At 33.3% G+C, this 21,766-nt stretch overlaps 1 protein-coding gene across 8 annotated transcripts in view; it reads right to left on the bottom strand.

Annotated features, from left to right (window-relative positions):
• ATP11B (ATPase phospholipid transporting 11B (putative)) overlaps nt 1-21,766 on the bottom strand; it is a 129,500-nt gene that overhangs the window by 84,477 nt on the left and 23,257 nt on the right. For 5 of the 8 annotated variants that reach the window (XM_063104337.1, XM_063104383.1, XM_063104354.1 and 2 more), the window contains exons 3-7: nt 20,301-20,390; nt 18,643-18,723; nt 13,413-13,520; nt 13,083-13,211; nt 12,043-12,146 (exon numbers count right to left, since the gene is read on the bottom strand). In XM_063104337.1, the coding sequence (XP_062960407.1) occupies nt 12,043-12,146; nt 13,083-13,211; nt 13,413-13,520; nt 18,643-18,723; nt 20,301-20,390 (512 nt within the window). The remainder of the gene's footprint in view (nt 1-12,042; nt 12,147-13,082; nt 13,212-13,412; nt 13,521-18,642; nt 18,724-20,300; nt 20,391-21,766) is intronic. The other 3 variants (XM_063104363.1, XM_063104373.1, XM_063104390.1) reach the window with 3 other exon arrangements.

The raw sequence follows: 21,766 nt of genomic DNA, 5'->3' as shown, positions 1-21,766 counted from the left end.
AGCTTCTTTAACCTGACAGTCATATTTAAACTTTTGGTTGCCTGAATCTAGAGTGAGTACCCTGTTATAATAATGAATTTTCATAGTTGGGCCTTTCATTTCCAACTTCTACTACCAAAACAGCTCCACAGCATAGAGTCGATTCAAGTATATAATTACTTTCTACTATAGTAAGAAGTAAATTCTGATTTGAGGAAAATTCTAGACAGAGCTTCATGTTAATGTTTAGGCAAAGAAATATTAAGCATTCCCTTACAAAATGTCCCTTATTATCCCTCCTGTTTTCAGACCACAGATCCTTTATCTCTCATAGACTTTGGCTTCATTGTTTCTTACTAATCTCTTACTTCTACTTCCTTCAGCTCCCCATATCAGGGAGAAGTACTGTTTTTTATTCTTATATTTAATGAAATTTTATGTAGCCCTGGCTCTAGTCTAGACTTTGGATTTATGTTATCCTTGATTTTAAGGCACTTCTAGTACCTGTTTATGCCAGTTCCATGCTGTATCAACGTACCTTGCACTTTCCTTATCCCTGTCTCCAAACTTACACTTTGATATTTTTAAAAGTGGAAATAGCTATATTATCCTCTTTTCTGACTATAAAGATTGTATATACATACAATTGAACACATACATCTTATAAAACAATTCAGATAATATAAAAAGACCTCAAAAAGGAATTAACAATCACTGGTTATCCCACAACTCAAATACAAACACTACTAATATTTGGTGGTATGTTTCCAGGATTTTTTTCCACGTGTGTGTGTGTGAGTGTGTGTGTGTGAGTGTGTGTGTGTGTGTAAGGGTACTTCAAATAGTTCATGAAAAAAAAGAGACTGCCAACCTAGGACCACTGTAGCTGGGGGCAGAGGAGTAGAGACCATGTACAAGAGACCACAGTGAGAGGGTGTAGAGACAGCACCTATCATTCCGAGCCCTGGCTGCTTCTCAGCCACCTTGATACAAAAGCAGGAAGAAGCTACTGCACAAGGATTAAAGCCAGAAAAGGCCATAGAGGCATCCTTCATGTAAACCTACTTGGAGTAGGCAGGAGAGAGGACAGCTTTGGAGCTCACCATACCAGCCCACAGGCCATAAAGAGCACTGGCAGGGTTCCTCTGGGCCCACAAAGGAGTAAGCAGCCACAGCCAACTGGAGAAATGAGCCACCCAGAGGCCAGTGAGTTATCACGAGTTATACATGGCCTGTCTCATGGGAAACAGCTGGAGTGCAAGGGAAAGGTTGACCCACCAGGGGAACATTGGGTGCAGCAGCGTGGGTAGCTGATCTTGGTGGAAATCAGTCAGGGTAGAAGAAATGCAGGGGAGAAACCTGCAGGAAAGATTCAGTCCTGGGCCAGAATTCCCACATAGCCCAGTCCCAGAGTGGCTAATGATCTGCACAAAAAGCCTTCCCCAGAGAATCAGCAGCAAAGCAGCAATTTAGCTCTAGCACAGAGCTCAAGTTTTGGTCCTGACAGGAAGTTTCCCCAATTGGGAACTAACCATGGACAGCACATTAGTTCCAATGCAGAGTCTAGTGGTGGTGGTAACTATTAATCCACCACAGAACAGAAAAAAAAAACACCCACAAGCCACAGATAAAACTCTGATATTAACCAATAAAGATCTAACACAACGAAAGAACAACTATAAAATCTAGAAGAGGGAGTAGTCTCCTCAAATGCCCAGCATCAACATAAAGACATAAAGATTGAGAAAGAATAGAGAACTATGTTGACAGCAAAGGAAACAAACAAAGCACCAGCAATGGATGCAGAGGAACAGCAGATCTATGAAATGTCAGACAGAGAATTAAGAATAACCCTCTTAAGGATGTTCAGGGAGTCACAAGAAAATATAGATAGAAAATTAAATGATATCTGGAATACAATCCAGGAGCAGAATGAAAAACTTGACAAAGGAATAAAAAAAAAAAAAAAAAAAGAAATTCTAGAAATAAAGAATACATTATCTGAATTGAAAAACTCCATAGAAAGTTCCAATGGCAGACTTAATCAAACAGAGGAAAGAATCAGTGAGCTGAAAGATAAAACACATGAAATTATCCAATCAAAGGTGCAAAAAGAATAAGAAAAAATAAAACAGAAATACAGCAAATATGGGATCCCTCAAGCGAAATAACCTCTGCATAATTGGCATATCGGAAGGAGAGGAAATAGGAAACAATGTAGAAAGCATATTCAAAAAAAATAATGGCTAAAAATTTCCCAAGCATGGAGAAAGATAACAGCATCCCGGTACAGGAAGCTCAGATGTCACCAATCAAATTCAAACCAAGAAGGAACACCCCAACACACATCATAATCAAATTATCAAAAATCAAAGACAAAGAAAGAATACCAAAAGCAGCAAGAGAAAAGAAATAAATAACATTTGACAGATTCCCAATACATCTCTTAGCAGATTTCTCAGTAGAACTCCTGCAGGGCAGAAGGGAATGGAATGATATATTCAGAGTGCTGAAAGAAAAAAGATTGTCAGGCAAGAATTCTGTGTCCAGCAAAACTAACCTTCAAATATGAAGGAGAAATAAAATCTTTCCCAGACAAACAAAAGCTAAGGGAACTCATCAACACTAGACCTGCCTTAGAAGAAATGCTAAAGGGAGCTCTTCAGTTGAATGAAGATGATGCTAAAGAGCAGCAAGAAAACATTTAAAGGTACATAACTCATTAGTTAAGTAAGTTCACAACCTCAGAATACTCCAATGTTACAAGAGTGGTGAGTAAATTGCTTACATCCTTAGTATGAAGACTAAAGGACAAAGCAAACAAGACAATAACAAATACAACCATATAAGAGATGGGCAATATTGAAAGGTGAAACTTCAAACAACAAACTGTCAAAAAAGTTGGGGGGAATGATGCCAAAGTGTAAAGTTGGCTTTGTTTTTTTTCTTTTTTCTTAGATATTAAAGTTAAGTTGTTATTAGTCTAAAACAATTCGTTATAACTACATTTGTTTTTTTGTAAGCCTTATGGTAACCATAATATAAAAACTTAGAAGAGACATCTAAAACTGAATAGTGTGAAATCAGAATATAAAGCTAGAGAAAACCACTCAACCACAAAGGAAGACTGTAAGACTGGAAAAAGGAACAAAGGATCTACAAAACAACCAGAAAAAAAAAAAAAAAAAAGTAAAATGGTAGTAACAAGTCCCTATATAACAATTATAACCATAAACGTAAATGGATTAAATGCCCCAATTAAAAGACACAGAGTGGCTCAATGGGTTATAAAACAAGAATCAATAATATCCTACCCACAAGAAACTCACTTAATCCATACAGACACACACCAGCTGAAAGTGAAGGGATGGAAAAAGATATATCATGCAAATGGAAACCAAAAAAGAGCAAGAGTAGCTAAACACTGATGAAATAGATTTCAAGCCAAGGAAAGTAAAAAAAAGATAAGGAAGGTCATTATATAATGATAAAGTGATCAATCAACAAAAGGATAAAACAATTCTAAATACATATGCACCCAACTCCAGAGTGTCCAGTTATAGAAAGCAATTACTATTGGATCTAATGAGAAAGACAGACTCCAATACAATAATAGTTGGGGACTTTAAAACCTGACTCTCAGCAAAGGACAAATCATCCAGGCAGAAAATTAACCCAGAAATAGCAGAATTAATTTCTACTATAGGTCAACTTGACCTAACAGACATTTATAGAACATTTCATCCAACAGCTGCAGAATGCACATTCTTCTCAGCAGTACATGGAACATTCTCTAGAATAGACCATATGTTAGGACATGAAACAAATATCAACATATTTTATAAAATCAAAATTCTATCAACTACTTTGTCTGACCACAATAGAAAACTAGAAATCAACAAAGGAAGTGGCACTAGAAATTGTACAAATACATGGAAATTAAACCATATACTCCTAAACAACAAATGAGTCATAGAAAAAAATCAAAAAGGAAATCAAAAAATTCCTACAGACAAATGAAAATACAACTTAACAGAACCTGTGGGATACAGCAAAAGCAGTTCTAAGAGAGTTTTATAGCAATAAATGCCTATATCAGTAAAGAAGAACACTGGCTGACCAGCTGGCTCAGTTGGTTACAGCATGGTATTGGTAATACCAAGGTCAAGGGATTGGATCCCCGTTACTGGCCAGCTGCCAAACAAACAAACAAACACACAAACAAAAAACAAGACAGACTTCAAATAAGCAACCTAATGTTATGCTTCAAGGAGATGGAAAAACAAGAACAAACCAAACCCAAAATCAGTAGAAGCAGAGTTTGTTTTTGAATAGATAAACGAAAATGATAAACCTTTAGCTATACTAATGAAGAGAAAAAGAAAGAAGGCTCAAATAAATAAGAAGTGAAAAAGGAGACATTAGAATGGATACTGCAGAAATACAAAGAATCATAAGAGACTACTACGAACAACTATATGTGAATAAACTGGAAAACCCAGAAGAAATGGATAAATTCCTGGACACAAACAACTTACCAAACAAGTTAAATCATGAAGAACTACAAAGCATAAACAGACCAATAACGAGTGATGAGATTAAAGCAGTAATAAAAAGTCTCCCAAGAAAGAAAACCCCAGGACTAGATGGCTTCACTGCTAAATTCTATTAAACATTTAAAGAACTAAAACCAATTCTTCTCAGACTCTTCCAAAAAATAGAAGAGGAGAGACCACTTCCAAACTCATTCTACAAGGCCAGCATTACCATCATACCAAAACTGGAAAAAGAAAACTACAGACCAGTATCCCTAATGAACATAGACATGAAGATCCTCAACAAAATATGAGCAAGTAGAATCCAGCAACATATTAAAAAGATCATGCACCATGATCAAGCAGAATTCATCCCAGGGATGCAAGGATGGTTCAACATAAGCAAATCAATAAATGTGATGCGTCACATCAACAGAATGAAATAAAAAAAAATGTAATCATTACAATAGATGCAGAAAAAGTATACGATAAAATTCAACACTACTTCATGATAAAAACATTCAATAAATTAGGTATAGAGGAATGTACCTCAACATAATAAAGGCCATATATGACAAACCCACAGGTAATATCACACTGAATGGACAAAAATTGAAAGCGTTCCTGTATGATCTGAACAAGACAAGAATGCCCACTTTTATTCAACAGTACTGGAAGTTCTAGACAGTGCAGTAAGGCAAGAGAAAGCAATTAAGGGCTTCCAAATTGGAAAGGAGAAAGTCAAACTATCCCTATTTGCAGGTGACACAATCACATATATAAGAGACTCTAAGGACACTGCCAAAAAATTACTAGAACTAATAAATTAACTCAGTATAGTGGCAGGTTACAAAAATCAACACATAAAAATCGATAGCCCTCCTATACACCAATAATGCAATAACCAAAGAAGAAATCAAGAAAGTAATCCCATTCACAATAGGTACCAACAAAAATGAAATACTTAGCAGAAAATTTTACCAAGGAGGGGAAAGACCTCTACAATGAAAACTATAAAACATTGGTGAAAATAACTGAAGAGGACACAAGTAAAAGATATCTCATGTTCTTGGGTTGGAAGAATTAACATCATCAAAATGTCCACATTACTCAAAGCAATCTATACATTCAATGCAATCCCTATCAAAATATCGATGACATTCTTCACAGAAATAGAAATAACAATCTTAAAATTTGTATTGAACCACAAAAGGCCCTGTATAGCTAAACAAATTTTGAACAAAAGAGCAAAGTAGGAGGCATCTCACTTCCTGGCTTCAAAATATTATAAAGCTACAGTAACCAAAACAGCACGGTACAGGCACAAAAACAGACAAATAGACCAAAAGAACAGAATAGAGAGCCCCCAAATAAACCCATACATTTACAGCCAACTGATTCTCAACAAAGATGCCAAGAATATATAGTGGGGAAAGAACAGCCTCTTCAATAAACAGTGCTGGGAAAACTGGATATCCACATGCAGAAGATAGAAATTAGTTGTCTCTCTCTCACCATACACAAATGTCAACTCAAAGTGGATCAGAGATCTAAATTTAAGACCTGAAACTATGAAACTACTAGAAGAAAACACAGGGGAAATGCTACACAAAATAGGAGTGGGCAGCGCTTTTTTGAGTAAGACTACAAAGGCACAGGCAACTGAAGCAAAAACACAAAGGATTATGTCAAACTAAAAAGCTTCTGCACAGCAAGGACACTATCAAGAAAGTAAATAGACAACTTACAGAGTGGGAGAAAGTGTTTGCCAGCTACACATCAGTCAAGGGGCTAGTCCAGAATATATAAGGAAGTCAAACAACACAACAGCAAAGAAACAAAAAAAAAAAAACACAATTAAAAAATGGGCAAAGGACATGACAGACATTTCTCAAAAGAGGAGGTGCAAATGGCCAAAAGGCACATGAAAAAATGTTAAGCATCACTAATCATCAGGGAAATGCAAATTAAAACCACAATGAGATATCATCTCACTCCAGTTAGAATGGCTATTATCAACAAGACAAAAAATAACAAATGTTGGTGAGGATGCAGAGAAAAAGGAACCCTCCTATGCTGTTGCTGGGAGTGTAAACTGGCACACACAATTTGGAAAACAGTATGGAGGTTCCTCATAGAACTAAAAATAGATCTACCCTCTATGACCCAGCTCTCCCACTACTGGGTGTATACCTAAAGGAAATGAAGACAATATATCAAAAAGACACCTGCACTCCAATGTTCATTGCAACACTATTTGCTAATAGCCAAGAGATGAAATCAACCTACATGTCCATCAATGGATGAATGGATAAAAAAACCGTAGTATATCTACACAAAGGAATACTACTCAGCTATAAAAAGAAATGATACTCTATCATTTGCAACAACACAGATGGAACTGGAAACCATCATGTTTAGGGAAGTAAGTCAGGCATAAAAAGACAAATACAATATGATCTCACTCATATGGAATCTAAAAAAAAAGTGGCTCTCACAGAAGTAGAGAGTAGAATAATGGTTACCAGAGGCCAGGGAGAGGAGGAAATGAGGTGGACTAATGGGTACAAAACTATGCTATCTACCCTAAGTGAATCATTGTGCAGTATATGCATATATTGAAACAACATACTGTATCCCACAAATATGTACAAATAAATGTTAAAATATTTTGAAAAAAATAAAAAAGATAATACAAATCTTTGCATAAACTTTATCTTAAATACTGTTAGTTACATCTCTCCCCCACCCCCCCACTTAACATGTCCAATTAAAAACATGTCTACATCATTATTTTTAATAGGCACATGTAGTATTGCATTTTGGGGTTACTGCATGATTTACTCAGATCACTATTGATGGAAGTTTGGGTTTTTTTTCCCCCAACTTATGGATAGCCTAAACACTGCAGCCCTGACTGAACAACCTTGTTTATATATCTTTTCATATTTTCATTAATATAAATTCCTAGGAATAGAATTTTATTATTTCATTAGGAAAAATTCCTGTAAGTGGAATACTGAATTAGAGTCTAAAATATAACATATGGAAAGAATACAAATACAAATTAAAACTAGAGTTTAAAACTATAAAACTATTATCCACAAAATTAGCAAAAATTTTAAAACTAATAATACTAGTAAATTTTTCAAACAGCAAAAAAAATCTCAAACATATTTTGCTCATGATAATAAAAATTAGTACAATTATAATTCTTCTGTAAAGTAATTTTCCACTATGTTTATTAGAGGCCCAAATCTATAAGGGCTTAAATCCAATAATTCCACTTCTGCAGCTCTGTAGCTTCTTAGGGAATAATCTAGTACTGGATTATAAACTCCAAAAGGCAAGAACTATTGTGGTTTCATCACTGATGTATTCTCTGTGTGTAGGACTGTGCCTCAGTTATTGGATGCACTCAGTATCTGACGAGCAAACGGACAATAAAAATGTTTACACATCTTTTGATTGAGTAATAATTTGGAACTCTATCACCAATTCAGTAGATATTTATTGAATGTCTACTATGTGCTTTGTACTGTTCTAGGTACTCCAACAGTTAAATGAACTATACACACACAAATCTTGTTTACATATAACATAAAGAATTCAATAAAAGGAAAATCTTAAAAGTGCATAAAATTAAGTACACAAAGATGTTTATTCTTTCAACTGTCAACAAATACATAGAAAGCCCTGCTATATGCCAGATACTGTTCTAGGTGCTTGTGATACTTTTGTGAACAAAACACATAAAGACACCTGCCCTTGGGTTTACATTTTTGTGGGAGAGAGAGATAATAAGCAAAGAACATAATAAATAAGTAAATTACATAGTATACTAAAAGGTATTATGTGTTATGAAAACAGAAAAGCAGAAGAGAGTAAGAAGGACCAGGTTGCAGTACTAAGTAGTCAAGGTAGGCCTCACTGAGGAGGTGATTTCAGCAAAGACTTGAAGGCGGTAAAAGAGTTAGACAAGGAATAGTTAGTGAAAAGGTGGGAGTAGTTGTGGCATATTCAAGGAAAAGTAAGGAGACCAGTATAGCTGCAGGATAAGCAAGTGGGAGAACAAAAGAAAATTAGGTCAAAGAGGAAAGGATGCAGATGGGGAGAGATCATTAAGGTCTTACAGTTGGTTATAAAGATGTGGGCTTTGACTCTGAATGACATGGAGAGCCACTGCAGGGTTTGAGCAGAGGAACAAAATATCTAACTTACATTTAAAAAGGATCACTGTGGCTGCTTTTGTGAGAACATACTTTAAGGGAGGGAAGGGGAAAAGCCACTAAAGGTGACTTTGATGGCAGTAAACCAGGCAAAAGATGGTACTGGCTCAACAAATTTGGTGAAAGATAGATATATTTTGAAGGTAACCAACAGAATGTTCTGATAGGTTGAGGTGAGATGTGAGAAAGGAGATGAGGGGAGAGGAGATGTGAGAGTCATGGCTAACTCCAAGGCTTTTGGCCTCATCAACGGGAAGGACGGTTTGTCATTAACTGAGGATGGTAAAAGCTGCTGGCAGAAAAAGTTTTGGGGGAAGATAAGTAGTTTGGTTTTCAACATGATTAATTTGAGATTCCTACTAAATATCTAGGTGAAACTGTGGAACAGGCAGTCAGATATAAGAGTCTAGAATTTGGGAAAGACGTCTGGGATAGAGATACAAATCTGGAAGTCATCAGCAAATAGATGGTTTTTAAAGCCATCAGATTGGATGAGATTACCAAGGGAGTAAATATAGATAGGTATAGATAGAAAAGGGATAGACAGAGAAGGGAACAGGACCAGTTCTGGAGTACTCTAACACAGAGAAGTCAAGGAGAAGAGGAAAAACCAGTGAAAGAGACTGAGAAGGAGGAACTAATGAAGTAGAAGGAAAACCAAAAGAGGAGAGTGTCCTGGAAGCCAAAAGAATGAATTTTATCAAAGAGGAGTAAGTAATGGGCCGAGCCCCTGGCGCACTCGGGAGAGTGCGGCGCTGGGAGCGCAGCGACGCTCCCGCCGCGGGTTTGGATCCTATATAGGACTGGCCCGTGCACTCACTGGCTGAGTGCCGGTCACGAAAAAGACAAAAAAAAAAAAAAGAGGAGTAAGTAATAAACTATGCAACCATTGGATTTTTAATTCATGAACTTATTAGTAATAAGGCACCATGCAATATTTATAACAGCAAAACAACTGAAAGTTGGGTATTGAAAGATTAAGAAATGGCTAGATTCTAATACAGTCACTGGTACTATTACATAGCCATTGAAAATGATCATTAAGAGTGCTGTGCAGTAAGGTAGAAAATACTTTTTGAAATCACAAAATCAATCTACTTTCTTTCAAGAAATATTAGAAAACATAGAAAAGAAAAAAGACAATTAAAGAGATAATTATCTTCTTAAAAGATAACTAAGAAATGCTACCATCAGAAAATAACTATTAACATTTTGATATATAATTCCTCCAGGTTTGTCTTTCTCTCTGTAGCTATCTTTTTTACCTTGCTACCTAACTACCTATCTATCTAATCCATACACACACAAATTTATTTTTACATGATTGAGATCATATGAAAGCTACAACTTTGTATCTTATTTTATTTAACATTATATTGCATATGTACCTATGTCATTAAATTCTTTGGAAATATCATTTTTAATACCTAAATATATGCTCATCTAAGCATTCTCCTACTTGTACATTTAAATGCTTTCAATATTTCAATTATATATAATACATAATAAAGTGAAAAAATATAACTTTACGTAAACTATTGAGTTCATCAAGGACAGAAACTATTCTTATTCATCTTATTTATCACCTATCACAATGAACACATAGACATTCAACCATAATTTGTTGAATAAATGAATAAATAAAAGCAGCAATAAAACATTTTAAGTAGTGCTATAATTAATTATGAATTATCTTTCTAATATAAAAGTCTACTATAATAATTTAGTAATTATTAGTAATAATTATTAGTAATTGTTAGTAATAATTATTAGTAATTATTAGTAATAATTATTTAAAACCAAACACAAACCTCCAGTAAGAAAGAGGAATTCTTTCTTATTAAAAAAAGGTTTTTTTGGGCTGAGCCCGTGGCTCACTCGGGAGAGTGCGGCGCTGGGAGCGCAGCGACGCTCCCGCCATGGGTTCGGATCCTATATAGGAATGGCCGTGCACTCACTAGCTGAGTGCCGGTCACAAAAAAGACAAAAAAAATAAAAATAAAAATAAAAAAAGGTTTTTTTTACTTTCTCCCCATTTTCCGAGATAATTTAAAAACCACAGACCAAAGCATTAGTCATATTTAATCTCATATTAACTTATGCTTGTTTAATTTTGTATCATTTTCTACCTTTTAATAATTTTTTATAAACTGCCTTTGCCTAAGACCAGGATACAACAGCAACACAGAAATTTTAAAGTATTTAATTCTTTATAGTTAAAGTACCTTAGAGTTTAAATGCTCTTAAAGCATCTGATTCCAAATTTTTTAGTTAACTGGAAAATCCTATACTACATTTGACTTTGAAGAAAATGTAAGATTTTTATAACATCACATGGAGAAAATCTCCATTATAAAGATATGGAGCCAAAACAAAGACATGTAAGAGATTTGAAAAACTCAATGACTAAAGATAAGACTTTAAAACATTTCAACCTAAGGGAAGAGACAATATAACAAGAACACAAGGGTGATTTTTATAATGGGGTCGTAATTTGTAGTCTACCACGAGTTATTGAGTAAAACTGAACTTAGTTTCTCATATGTCTTAACAATAGAAAGTTGTTTCAATTCCATAGCCCATGATAATTGTCAAGATTACTGAAAGATAACTTAAATTGCATTTAGTAAACCATAATGTTAAAAGGAGTTAGTTCCTCTGTTCCTTTCCCTCCTTTCAGAAACAAGATCTTTAAAAATCTAACAAACTAAAAAAATTTCTTTTACTTTGTGCTTATTGCGACTGGCAATAAGATGAATGAGAATAGTTTCTGTCCTTGAGGAACTCATAGCTATTAAAGATAATATTTATATAAAATTATATTTTTTCACTATTATATGCTATAAATACGTGAAATATTGAAAGATGTATATGTTATAAGGTTCTAATTTAAAAGTAGTGTCCATTATAAATAATATAGCAGTGAACACAAAGACACAGCCCCTGCCTTCATGGAGATTACAAAAAAAAAAAAAAAAAAAAAAATCATTAGATTATTTTCTTCTAGGAAAATAATCTTACTTGTAGTATTACTACTGTTGTAGCTATAAAATGAGCCTGCTAGTTCATAACGAAGTAGAAGGTAATGGGAAGAAACTTGTGAATAAAAGCAACGCTTTAAAATTAATATGTTTTGCTTAGAATTCTGGCAAGTCTTTTTCCCATTAATTGTCCCCCTCCCACCACTCGCCCCACAAATAACATCTCCAGTTAGCTAAAAATTTCATTTTATGTTCATGGCTATAAAAACAGTGTTGTAAAAAGGACTTAAGATGAGTATATTTAACATCATACCATACCTATACAAGTCTGCTTCTGGTTGCTGGCATTCTATCACAGCTACAAGAGTATCCAAATTGGCAACTGTTTGTAATAATGCTGTTTCTGGAACTGCCACATGTGTCTGGGGAAAAAAAAAAAAAGATTAAGTTGCACAGTTTCACGAGCCAAATGGGATCTTAGATATCAACTATTTCAAATCTCTTTTACAGATAAAATCATAGTATACTGTAACTGAGATCACTCAGCTAGACAAAAAAACAGAGAAGAAAGCAAAATAAGGAGCAATGGCAGCTAATATGATTATCTGTTTACAGAGGCCATTTGCATATAAGGAAATTAAATCTGTTTGTGTAGTCACTACTGCTCAAAGATGATTATAAGCAATTTAATAGGAAAAAATGTGAGTTTTAACCCTTGACTATACTCTGAAAACAGTAAATTTAAATTTGTCCCTTATCTAAAAAAGCACTGAAAATATTAAGATTGTATTTTTCCTAAAAGCACTTTTATTTTTAACTTAAATTGACTAAACCATGTGAGGCTACCCTTAAAATAAATATACAGTCACCCCCTTTGTATCTGTGAGTTCTGTATCTGTGGATTCAACCAACCATGGTTTTGCAAAAAAAAACTGCATCTGTGCTAATCATGTATAGACTTTTTTTCTTGTCATCATCCCCTAAACAATACAGTATAACTATTTATATAGAATTTACATTGTATTAAGTGCTATAAGTAATCTAGGGATGATTTAAAGTATAAGGGAGAATGTGCACAGGTTGTATGCAAATACTACGCCATTTTATATGAAGGACTTGAGCAACAGTGAATTTTGTCATCCACGGAGGTCTTGGAACCAATCCCTCACTGATACCAAGAGAAAAGTGCATAATAATATTAATTCTTTTTAAAAACTTTATAATTTTTTAAAAGATTCAATAATTTAAAACTTTAAATCAGGTTACACTTGATTACTTTGACCAAAGGAAAATATCACTATAACCCCAAAGACATTTTGTGCACCAAAAGCAACACTCAAACATATACATGAACACACCTTCAGGTTAGTTTCTCCATCCAAACTAGCAGTTGTAACGTGACATGAACCATCGAGTCGATCTGAGGACAGAAGCACCAAATCTGCAGGGAAAATTTCATCTTTGGCTATTCGAACAATGTCACCCACCTATGAAGAATTTTGGGGAAATGTGAATATACAGATTTTAAAAGGTAAGGACTTATTTTTATTAGGTTTTATATATATAAGTAGCTTATCACAGCACTTTAGTGCAGGAAAGCAGACTTTTAACTAAAATATAATCAAGATTAGAATTATGTGCTGTGATACCAAAATATAATCGATTTCTATTATTTATCAGATGCATACCCGAATGTTTTTTGATCTAGTTTTTACAAGGCCACCACTTCGAACAACATAAACAGGAGCTCCATTTACTTCATTATCTGAGTTATGTCGTAACCAATCTTCATATCCCTGTAAATACCCAAAGAATAAAAAAATACCTTTTTTTATCATTATATTGTACTAAAGCATCAAAATATTACTCTGTGCCCCATAAATATATATAATTATTACTGGTTAATTAAAAAATATTAATTTTAGTATTCTTTGAAGATAATTTTATAAAAAGAAGGGAAAAACACCATAAAACCTACCCAAATCATTTCATTTACCAGAATTATATTAGGTGATTTTGATGCATATGCTCATAGGTATTTGGAATTCGATCCCAGTAGAAACTCCCTTCTCTTGGTTTCCATTTTACACATGTTCCTTGTTTTCATAGGATCTCTCTAGTTACTTCTTCCCACTTTCTCTATGGCAAGTTCCTTTTATGTTATCTTTATGGGCCTTTTTCTCACATTTTATTTTTTCACTAGGAGATTGCTTTATTCCTATGTCTTACAATAGTATAATATGTATACTAGTAAAAATATGCTGGTAATTCTGAAATTTATACCTCCAGCCCACATCTCTTCTGGACTCCAAACCTGAATACCTACCTGCTTTATTAATACTTCTATTTTGATATCTATAATATCTTAAACATATTCAAAACTAAATTGATGATGCTATCCCCAAAGGCTGTTGCATTCCCAATGTTTCCCATCTTGACATATGACATCACCATCTACTGAGCTGTTCTTGCCAGAAATCTGGGGAGTCATTCTTGATTCCTACTTTATCCTAACACCGATTCAATCACTAAATCCTATTGCTTCTATGTACAAATGATATTTTAATAATAAAGTATAAATTCACAAAGCATTATTACAGACAATAAATAGTAAAAAATGAACAGATTTTGAAACTGAGGTTGAGTTCTTTCACTTTCTTAAACCATAAACCAACAGAACTATAATTAGTACTTACAAAAATATGGTAGGCTATATGGTTCATTATTAAAAACGGAAACAGACATAAGTATTTCACAAAGAATCCTTTGATTAAATGTTAAGGAATGGCAATTTAAAAAAAAATTTAAATTTTTAATGAATACTATTATTTTTTTCCATTCTAAGATGTTGTGGAGCAGTTGGATAGGAGGGGGAGAGGGGAAGGGGAAAGGAAATAAGGTAGGAGAAGGAGAAAGGAAGGGGGGCGTGGTTGAGGCCTGTGGCAACCCCTCATTCCCAGACAAGGGGGCTTCCAGTGGTGGCTTGATCATTGCTGTGCTGGTTGCAGGTGTAAGGGGGTGTGGCTGAGGCCCTTGGCCCCCCACCACGCAATTTTTTTAAGTAGAAAAGATTTCCTGTACTATTTTAAGAAAATTCAAGGACTCAAAGATATAGCACAAGTACAGATAAAGGATGATATCTAAGAGATAGTATTAAGTGATTAAAAAGTAGGGTACAGAATAAGTTGTGTTCTATGCTACCATTTGTGAATAAATATGCTTGCCTATGTAAATACTTTGTATAGATATCTGGAGTAATTTACAAATAATTATAACTAGGACACAGAGGATAACTAGGAAATTGGAGTTTAGGAGTGTAAGACAGACTTTTACAAGTGCTATTTGGTACTATTTCCATTTTTAAAAACTATGTGCATCTATTACTTTAAAAATATTAAAACACTATAAAATATAAAGCAAAATATTAAAGATTGTCTTAAAGGTCTATTTTTTTCAGGAGGAAACCTTTTTGGAAAGCACTCTTAAGATACCTAAATTATGTTGGCCCTATTTAAGCTGCAATGTCATCTTAGAGAAATTTAATTGAGAGTCAAAACATCTTTTCCGAAACTGTCAAATCACACTTCCTTTTATAGTCAGGTAGCATTAATAGCACAGCAATAATAATTCAAATGCTATCTTTTTCACACAACTTCACAAATTCTAATTCATCCTACAACATATTACCAGATTAATCTCCCCAAAACATTGTTTTAATTCACTATTCTTCTTAAAACCCCTTCAATGATTCTCAATGCTTATATCGAGAATCTTCCAGCTCCATTCATTTAGTACCAACATACATTTCTAGTATTATTTCTTAGTATTTTCTTTACAGGATCAGATTTGTAATGCTCCAAAACAGGTCTTGCCTTTGAGACTTTGCCCAAGTTGTTTGTTTCTACCTCACCTTCTTTATCAATTGTCACTTTACCCATATTGAAAGACTCTTCTTAATAATATTTCCTCCACAAAACCTTCCTTCATCATCCAGATAGTGTTCCACGCCTTCTCTGAACAGCTACAGCTCACTGGAAATTACTACTACTCTATTAAACTATAATTACCTTTGTATTTGGTCTTATCTTCCAACTTCATGGGTTTTAAGCTCATAGAGGGCAAAGACTCTTATTTACAAGAGCACTATAACTTGCATTACACAACTGGAGAGAAGACCTAATATGTAAATATGGCTGCGAGAAGTCAAAAACAAACAACTGACAACCTTATTCATATTAAAGTGTTAAGTAACTGATAATAGAGTCTTTTACTATTTTGACAAAAGTGCAAAGGGCAAAGGCAGACTAAAAGGGAAGAAAAGAAGGGAAGATTGGAATATGACAAGTTTCACTTTTACAATTTTTTCCAAAATTTGTTCTGTTGATCTATAGTAATGAATGTAAATCTGAATACATGAAAGTATTTTTTTGTGTTTCTTAAATGAGTAAAACTTGAGAACAGCTGTTGCAAAAGAGAAAGCTCTGAGTACCAAAAAAAAAAAAAAAGGGAGAAAATCCTTATAGATCAAATTTTCTTTTCAAAAATTATATGACCTTTCATATATTTCCCCTTTTGCCTCAGTTGTCAAGAAGTTCTCATCTAAATTTAGCAATCAACTTCAATAACCATACTATAAACGGTTTGAGGTATAATCTTCCTGCTTCCTACCTTTAGATTTTATTCATCTTTATTTAACCCATTTTGAAAAGAGATAGGTTGTCAATTATTATATTAAACTCTTATTTTGCAGATATAAATTCACCAGCATTTTTTCCAATTCAGTTAATGGTATAACATTCCAATTAAATGTAACCCATATTTGGCCAAATATATATTGAGAGATAAGGGCAAAAGGCATTGAAACATTTTACATCACTTTAAAAAATATTCGATAAGTTTATTCATTCATTTATTCAACTATTAAACATCTTTTAAAGGCCCAATGTGTGTGTGGTCTTGTCTGGTCACTGCAAATAAACTCCTATATAAAACAAAGTCTGTGGCACACACACAGCTAAACATTTGCATGAGAGTGAGAGATAAACTAATAAACAAACATTTATTCAACAGAACAACAGGTAGTGACAAACGATACAAAGAAAAAAAGGCCAGGGCATGAAATGAAAGAGTGGCATGGTGGCCAGTGAAAATCAAAGTTTAAGTATCTGAATAAATTGAGGGATTGAGCCATGCAATTATGTGCTGGAAGAACTTTCCAGGAAGAGAGTACAGTAAGTCATAAAGCCTTGAGATAGAAGCATGCTTACTGTGTTTGAGGACAAGGCAAGGAGTGTGGTGGGAGCACAGTGAGTAAAAGGAAAAATGGTAGGAAATTAAGTAGAAGAAGGAACCAAGGACTAGACTGTATTGTATGTCTTTGTAGATCACCTTAAAGACTTGTATTTGGGTCAAAGTATGATGGGAAGCTACTGAACAGTTTTAAGTGGGAGGGTATTATGATCTGATTTTAAGAGATCAATCTGGCTACTGTGTGAAACTGCAGGAGGGCAAGAGTGGACATAAGAGAACTATTAGCAGACTAATGCAATTGTCCAGGCAAGGGATAATGGTAGCTTGTATTAATGAGGTAGACATTGAAGGCTGGGACAGTCAAAGGATGATGATGCCAAGGTTTGCAGTGGATGGATGGTAGTACCATTTAATACCGAGGAATAGTGAGAGTAGCAGTTTCAGAAGGTGGGAAAAAAAAATCAAGAGTTCTGTTTAAGAAGACTAAGTAGAAATGTTGTGCAAACATATATATGTGTGTTTAAAGTTCAAGAATATTTCCAGCATAGATATAAATTTGCAAACCATCAGCATATAGATTGAAGCCACTGAAATGGATGAAATCACCTAAGAGGAAAGTATATACAGAAAAGAAGTCCCAGGGACAAATATGTGCTACTTTGATGAAATATATGACATTTGCAAAACCAAGTAAATATGTAATTGTATGAAGTGATTTAGATGCTTACTGACTTATACACACAAATTCTAGTCTCCAGTAGAAGAATGAAGAAAGGGAAATGAAACTTAGTGAGAGCTGTGGTTAATATTCTGACACAATAGATGCATAACGTAATTGTTAATCCCTAGGTTTCTCTTATCCTTAGGTAAGTAATAAAAAATATATTTCATCACAGAATTGTAAAATGTTTGTCAATTTTATTTCCATGCCAATTTATACATCTTATAAAATTAAAATTTATCACATTTGCACAAGAAAATTCAATTCTCTCTCTCTCAAGTGGAAGGGATCATCTCTGTACAACTGAGACCCTGTCAGTTTTTTGAGAAGTGGTAGCTATATGGACATGACATTTTTATGAATATATTTCTTACATGGTATGTTAATCCAATAATCTTGTTTGTCTATACCTTGATTCTAATGTCTATTTATAATTTGGTTGAAGCTATTTCCCTTGGGATACTACTTTACATAAAAACAAACTTCACCAGAGAAAGTCGTAAAAAGTAGGAAAGCACTATACAATTTTTATTCACAAATGTTCCCTATAAACATATCCTTTTTGAACTGTATTTCCTTAAAATAACACCAAACACTCCTAAGATGATTATAATACATAATTTGTTTCATGTATAAATTGGTCTGTACATATATATAATACATAATTTGTTTCATGTATAAATTGGTCTGTACATGTACAATACTTGTTTCTGGATGCTTCATGTGTGTCAAGGGAACAACATATTTTAACAATGTTAATTATTCTATGAGTCACTAGGTGTGTGAAATATAACAAAGTAGCTAATTTAGTTTAGTTTCACAATATATCAAGCAAATTAGTTGCTTATGGAAATTATTTTCACAACAATAAATGTTATTTTGGGGCAAAAAATTTAGCAACCTCTTAATGACTTGGGGGAAAATAACAATAACAAAGTATTTCATACCTGCTTTATGGCAGTTACTGTTATCACAAAGAATAATGGAAGTCCACTGGTAATTGGACTGGTAGGTGTATCAATCATAAGCTAGATAAAAAAAAAGAATGCAGAGTATTGTACTTTTATATTGTACACATAATACTATTAAGATCTGAAATCTCATACTATGGTAAGTTTAGTTCATAATTTCACAACTTAACTTTGTTGGCCAATACACGGGGTTCATAGACTATTTAAATCTATTGCATATCCACATATATTGTTAGAATGGATTCAGTCACTCTGTTTTCTTAACACATGGGATACTTAAGTTCTTCCTTAATATTTGTCTAGGAGTGTAGCTATAGCTGCTCAGATTTCATTTCACACTTCTTTGCATATCCTGATAAATGCTGAAAAGTCTATCAGCAATTTTGACCCTGGGATTTAGAATGAACTCAACAGTGGGGAGAGAGAACTAGGAATGGAACTATGGAAAGGGTTTTTTCCTACAAGTGATTTTGCTACATCCAGTAGAGCCAGAGCTAGGAAAATGATGCTGCAATTATGATCTAAATCTTACAACCGAGGTTTCAATGAATTGCTGGAAAAATAAAGAAATATTTGCAGTGATTATGTATGGTTAGTTAGAACATGCATCTTATCATTTAGTAATGTTCCTTTACTCTGGATAGGTCAATTAAATCTGTTCTGTTCCACAGAGAAGCTGAATTCCTGATCTTAGTTAGTGATTTCACGAATGCATGCAATGTTATGTGAATAAACATATAAATTGGTATAAATTTTTTGCTTTTCCGAAAAAATCAAGCTGATACTCTATTGACAGAAAACCAGAAGTTCCTACACAAGAAGAAAAGCAATTTTTAAAAAAGTAAATGTTTCCTAAAGTTTTAAAATGCTTACTTGACAAGTTTTAATTTTTCTTTTGAACCCCAGGTTCAACTGACAGAAAAGTTCAGAGTTTATACAAAATTCAATGCCACGCTGAAAGACATTGCTTAAGTTTTATCAGAAAAGAATAACCTCTTTAATGGAAAATGATAATCACTATTTTTAAATCTTGATAGTCAAGTTTCATGAGCTGTTCTCCTGATATTTTGATATTTAAAAAAAGCACATTGTGAAAATTAAGACACTGGCAAGCATGATAAACACAGATTTAAGCTAAGAAAATGGTCTCCTGGACAAAGAATATATACTCATGGGAATGATTAAAAATTAAAATTCTTAAAAAAAATTTAAATTAAAATAAAATTTAAATTAAAAAATTAAAAACCAAAGGATAGTTTACTTTGTACAAAGGTGATTCCATAGGTAGAAATGTGCCAAAAACATGCACTGTTTTTTAAAAGCCAAAATATTTATTATTTATGTTCTGAAGCAAAGCATCTGAAAGATGACAGATTTCTTGGCTTAGATTATGGTTATCAGCATTACAGTGCATGAAACAAAATACAATTGATCTTAAAACTGATAGGCTACTTTTTAGAAATTTAGATGTGATTTAGATCATTGTACTCACTGCATACAATGGGGTAGGGGTGCAGATAAAAATGGATCCCAGGGTCAAACAATTAAGAACACAATGTACTTTTTCCCTGTTCTAAGGCATATTTTTAGAAACCATGTTTATAAATAACAATCTATTGAGTGATAAAACTTACCTGAACCAAAAATATAATAAGAAAATAAAAATTTGCCACTCTTCTGAATTGTTCAAATAAATTTTTTGGAACAAAATTCCACACAGTATACTAAAAAAAAAAAAAAACAAAAAAGGAGAGATCAATAAATTAATATTTAAAAGAAATATATGCTATATAGATGTAATAATATGAAAAGTAAATCAGATTTCCTAAGCCTTAGACAAATTCATGTAACCCTTAATGCTACAGAAACTATATATTTGATTTCTAGAGTTCTGGACTTTTATGATACTTTCTTTTACTATTTCTTGGCAATTTTAATATAATTTTAAAAAAGAGATAAACTGGAACCTATCAATTTTGCTATTAAATTCATGATTTTTTTTAGAAACTGGAGAAGGTAGATATAAAACAACATTTTGATAACTGATTTTGGACTTTGGTTATACAAAACTAAATCAAATGTTAAAGATGAATAAGAGTTGATAAAAATGCTGACACTAGATATTTTATATTTTATTTAGTTGTGTCAGAAACAGTATGGTCTAATTATTCAGTTATTCTTTGCTTAGTATAGAATATGGAAAAATAACTTAGAATATTAAAGAAAAATGTTTTAGATAAGAGATCACTGGGATAACCATCAAGGAAATTTCATACAGGACATGAAAATCTGCTACGAAGTCAATTTTAAAAGGTAAGAATAGAGTATAACGGTCAAGAACATAGATACTTGGGGATTAAACTGCTGTGGCCCAAATCGTAATTGTAATACTGGCTAAAGGACCTTGGACTTAATCTCTCTGTGCCCTAGTTTGTTCCTCTACAAAATAAGGATAATGATAATCATATATTGTAGGGTTTTTATAAACATTAAATGTGCTAATATATTTGGGCAGCACTTAGGAAACCTGGCTCATACTAATTGCTATGTAAGTTTTTGTTGTTATTATTCATCAGTTCATAAGCCTATAATGGTATATTACAGGGGCATAGTAACACGCTACAAATTGTATTTGTATCAAGACTCACAACATAACTCTATATATGAAATGGGGAAACAGTTTACAGAACTTTTACTTTACCTTATGCATGTTCTCCTAGTAGAATATAAGATTCCGGTGGCTGGGGACATTGTTTTATTTATTGCTCTATCTCTAGCACTTATACTACTATTTGGCGCAGAGTTGGAGATCAAAAATTTTGCAGAATAGATGAATGAATAAATAAACATGGTTGAAAAATTTTTTATTTTATTTTTTAATCGTACAAATTTATTGGGTACAGAGTAGTATTTCAATACATGTATACAATGTGTGATGATCAAATCAGGCTAGTTAGCATATCCTTCATCGCAAACATTTATCATTTCTTTGTGATGAGAAAACTTGAACTTTCTTCTAGCTATTTGAAATATATAATAAATTATTGTTAATTATAGACATCTAGCACTACTATCAAATTGGAATTTTTTTTTTCTCGGA

Source organism: Cynocephalus volans, chromosome 1 (genome assembly GCF_027409185.1).
Source record: "Cynocephalus volans isolate mCynVol1 chromosome 1, mCynVol1.pri, whole genome shotgun sequence".
NCBI classification, from domain to species: domain Eukaryota; kingdom Metazoa; phylum Chordata; class Mammalia; order Dermoptera; family Cynocephalidae; genus Cynocephalus; species Cynocephalus volans.
Note: the sequence above shows the minus strand (reverse complement) of the source record. Positions and strands in the feature narration are given on the sequence as shown.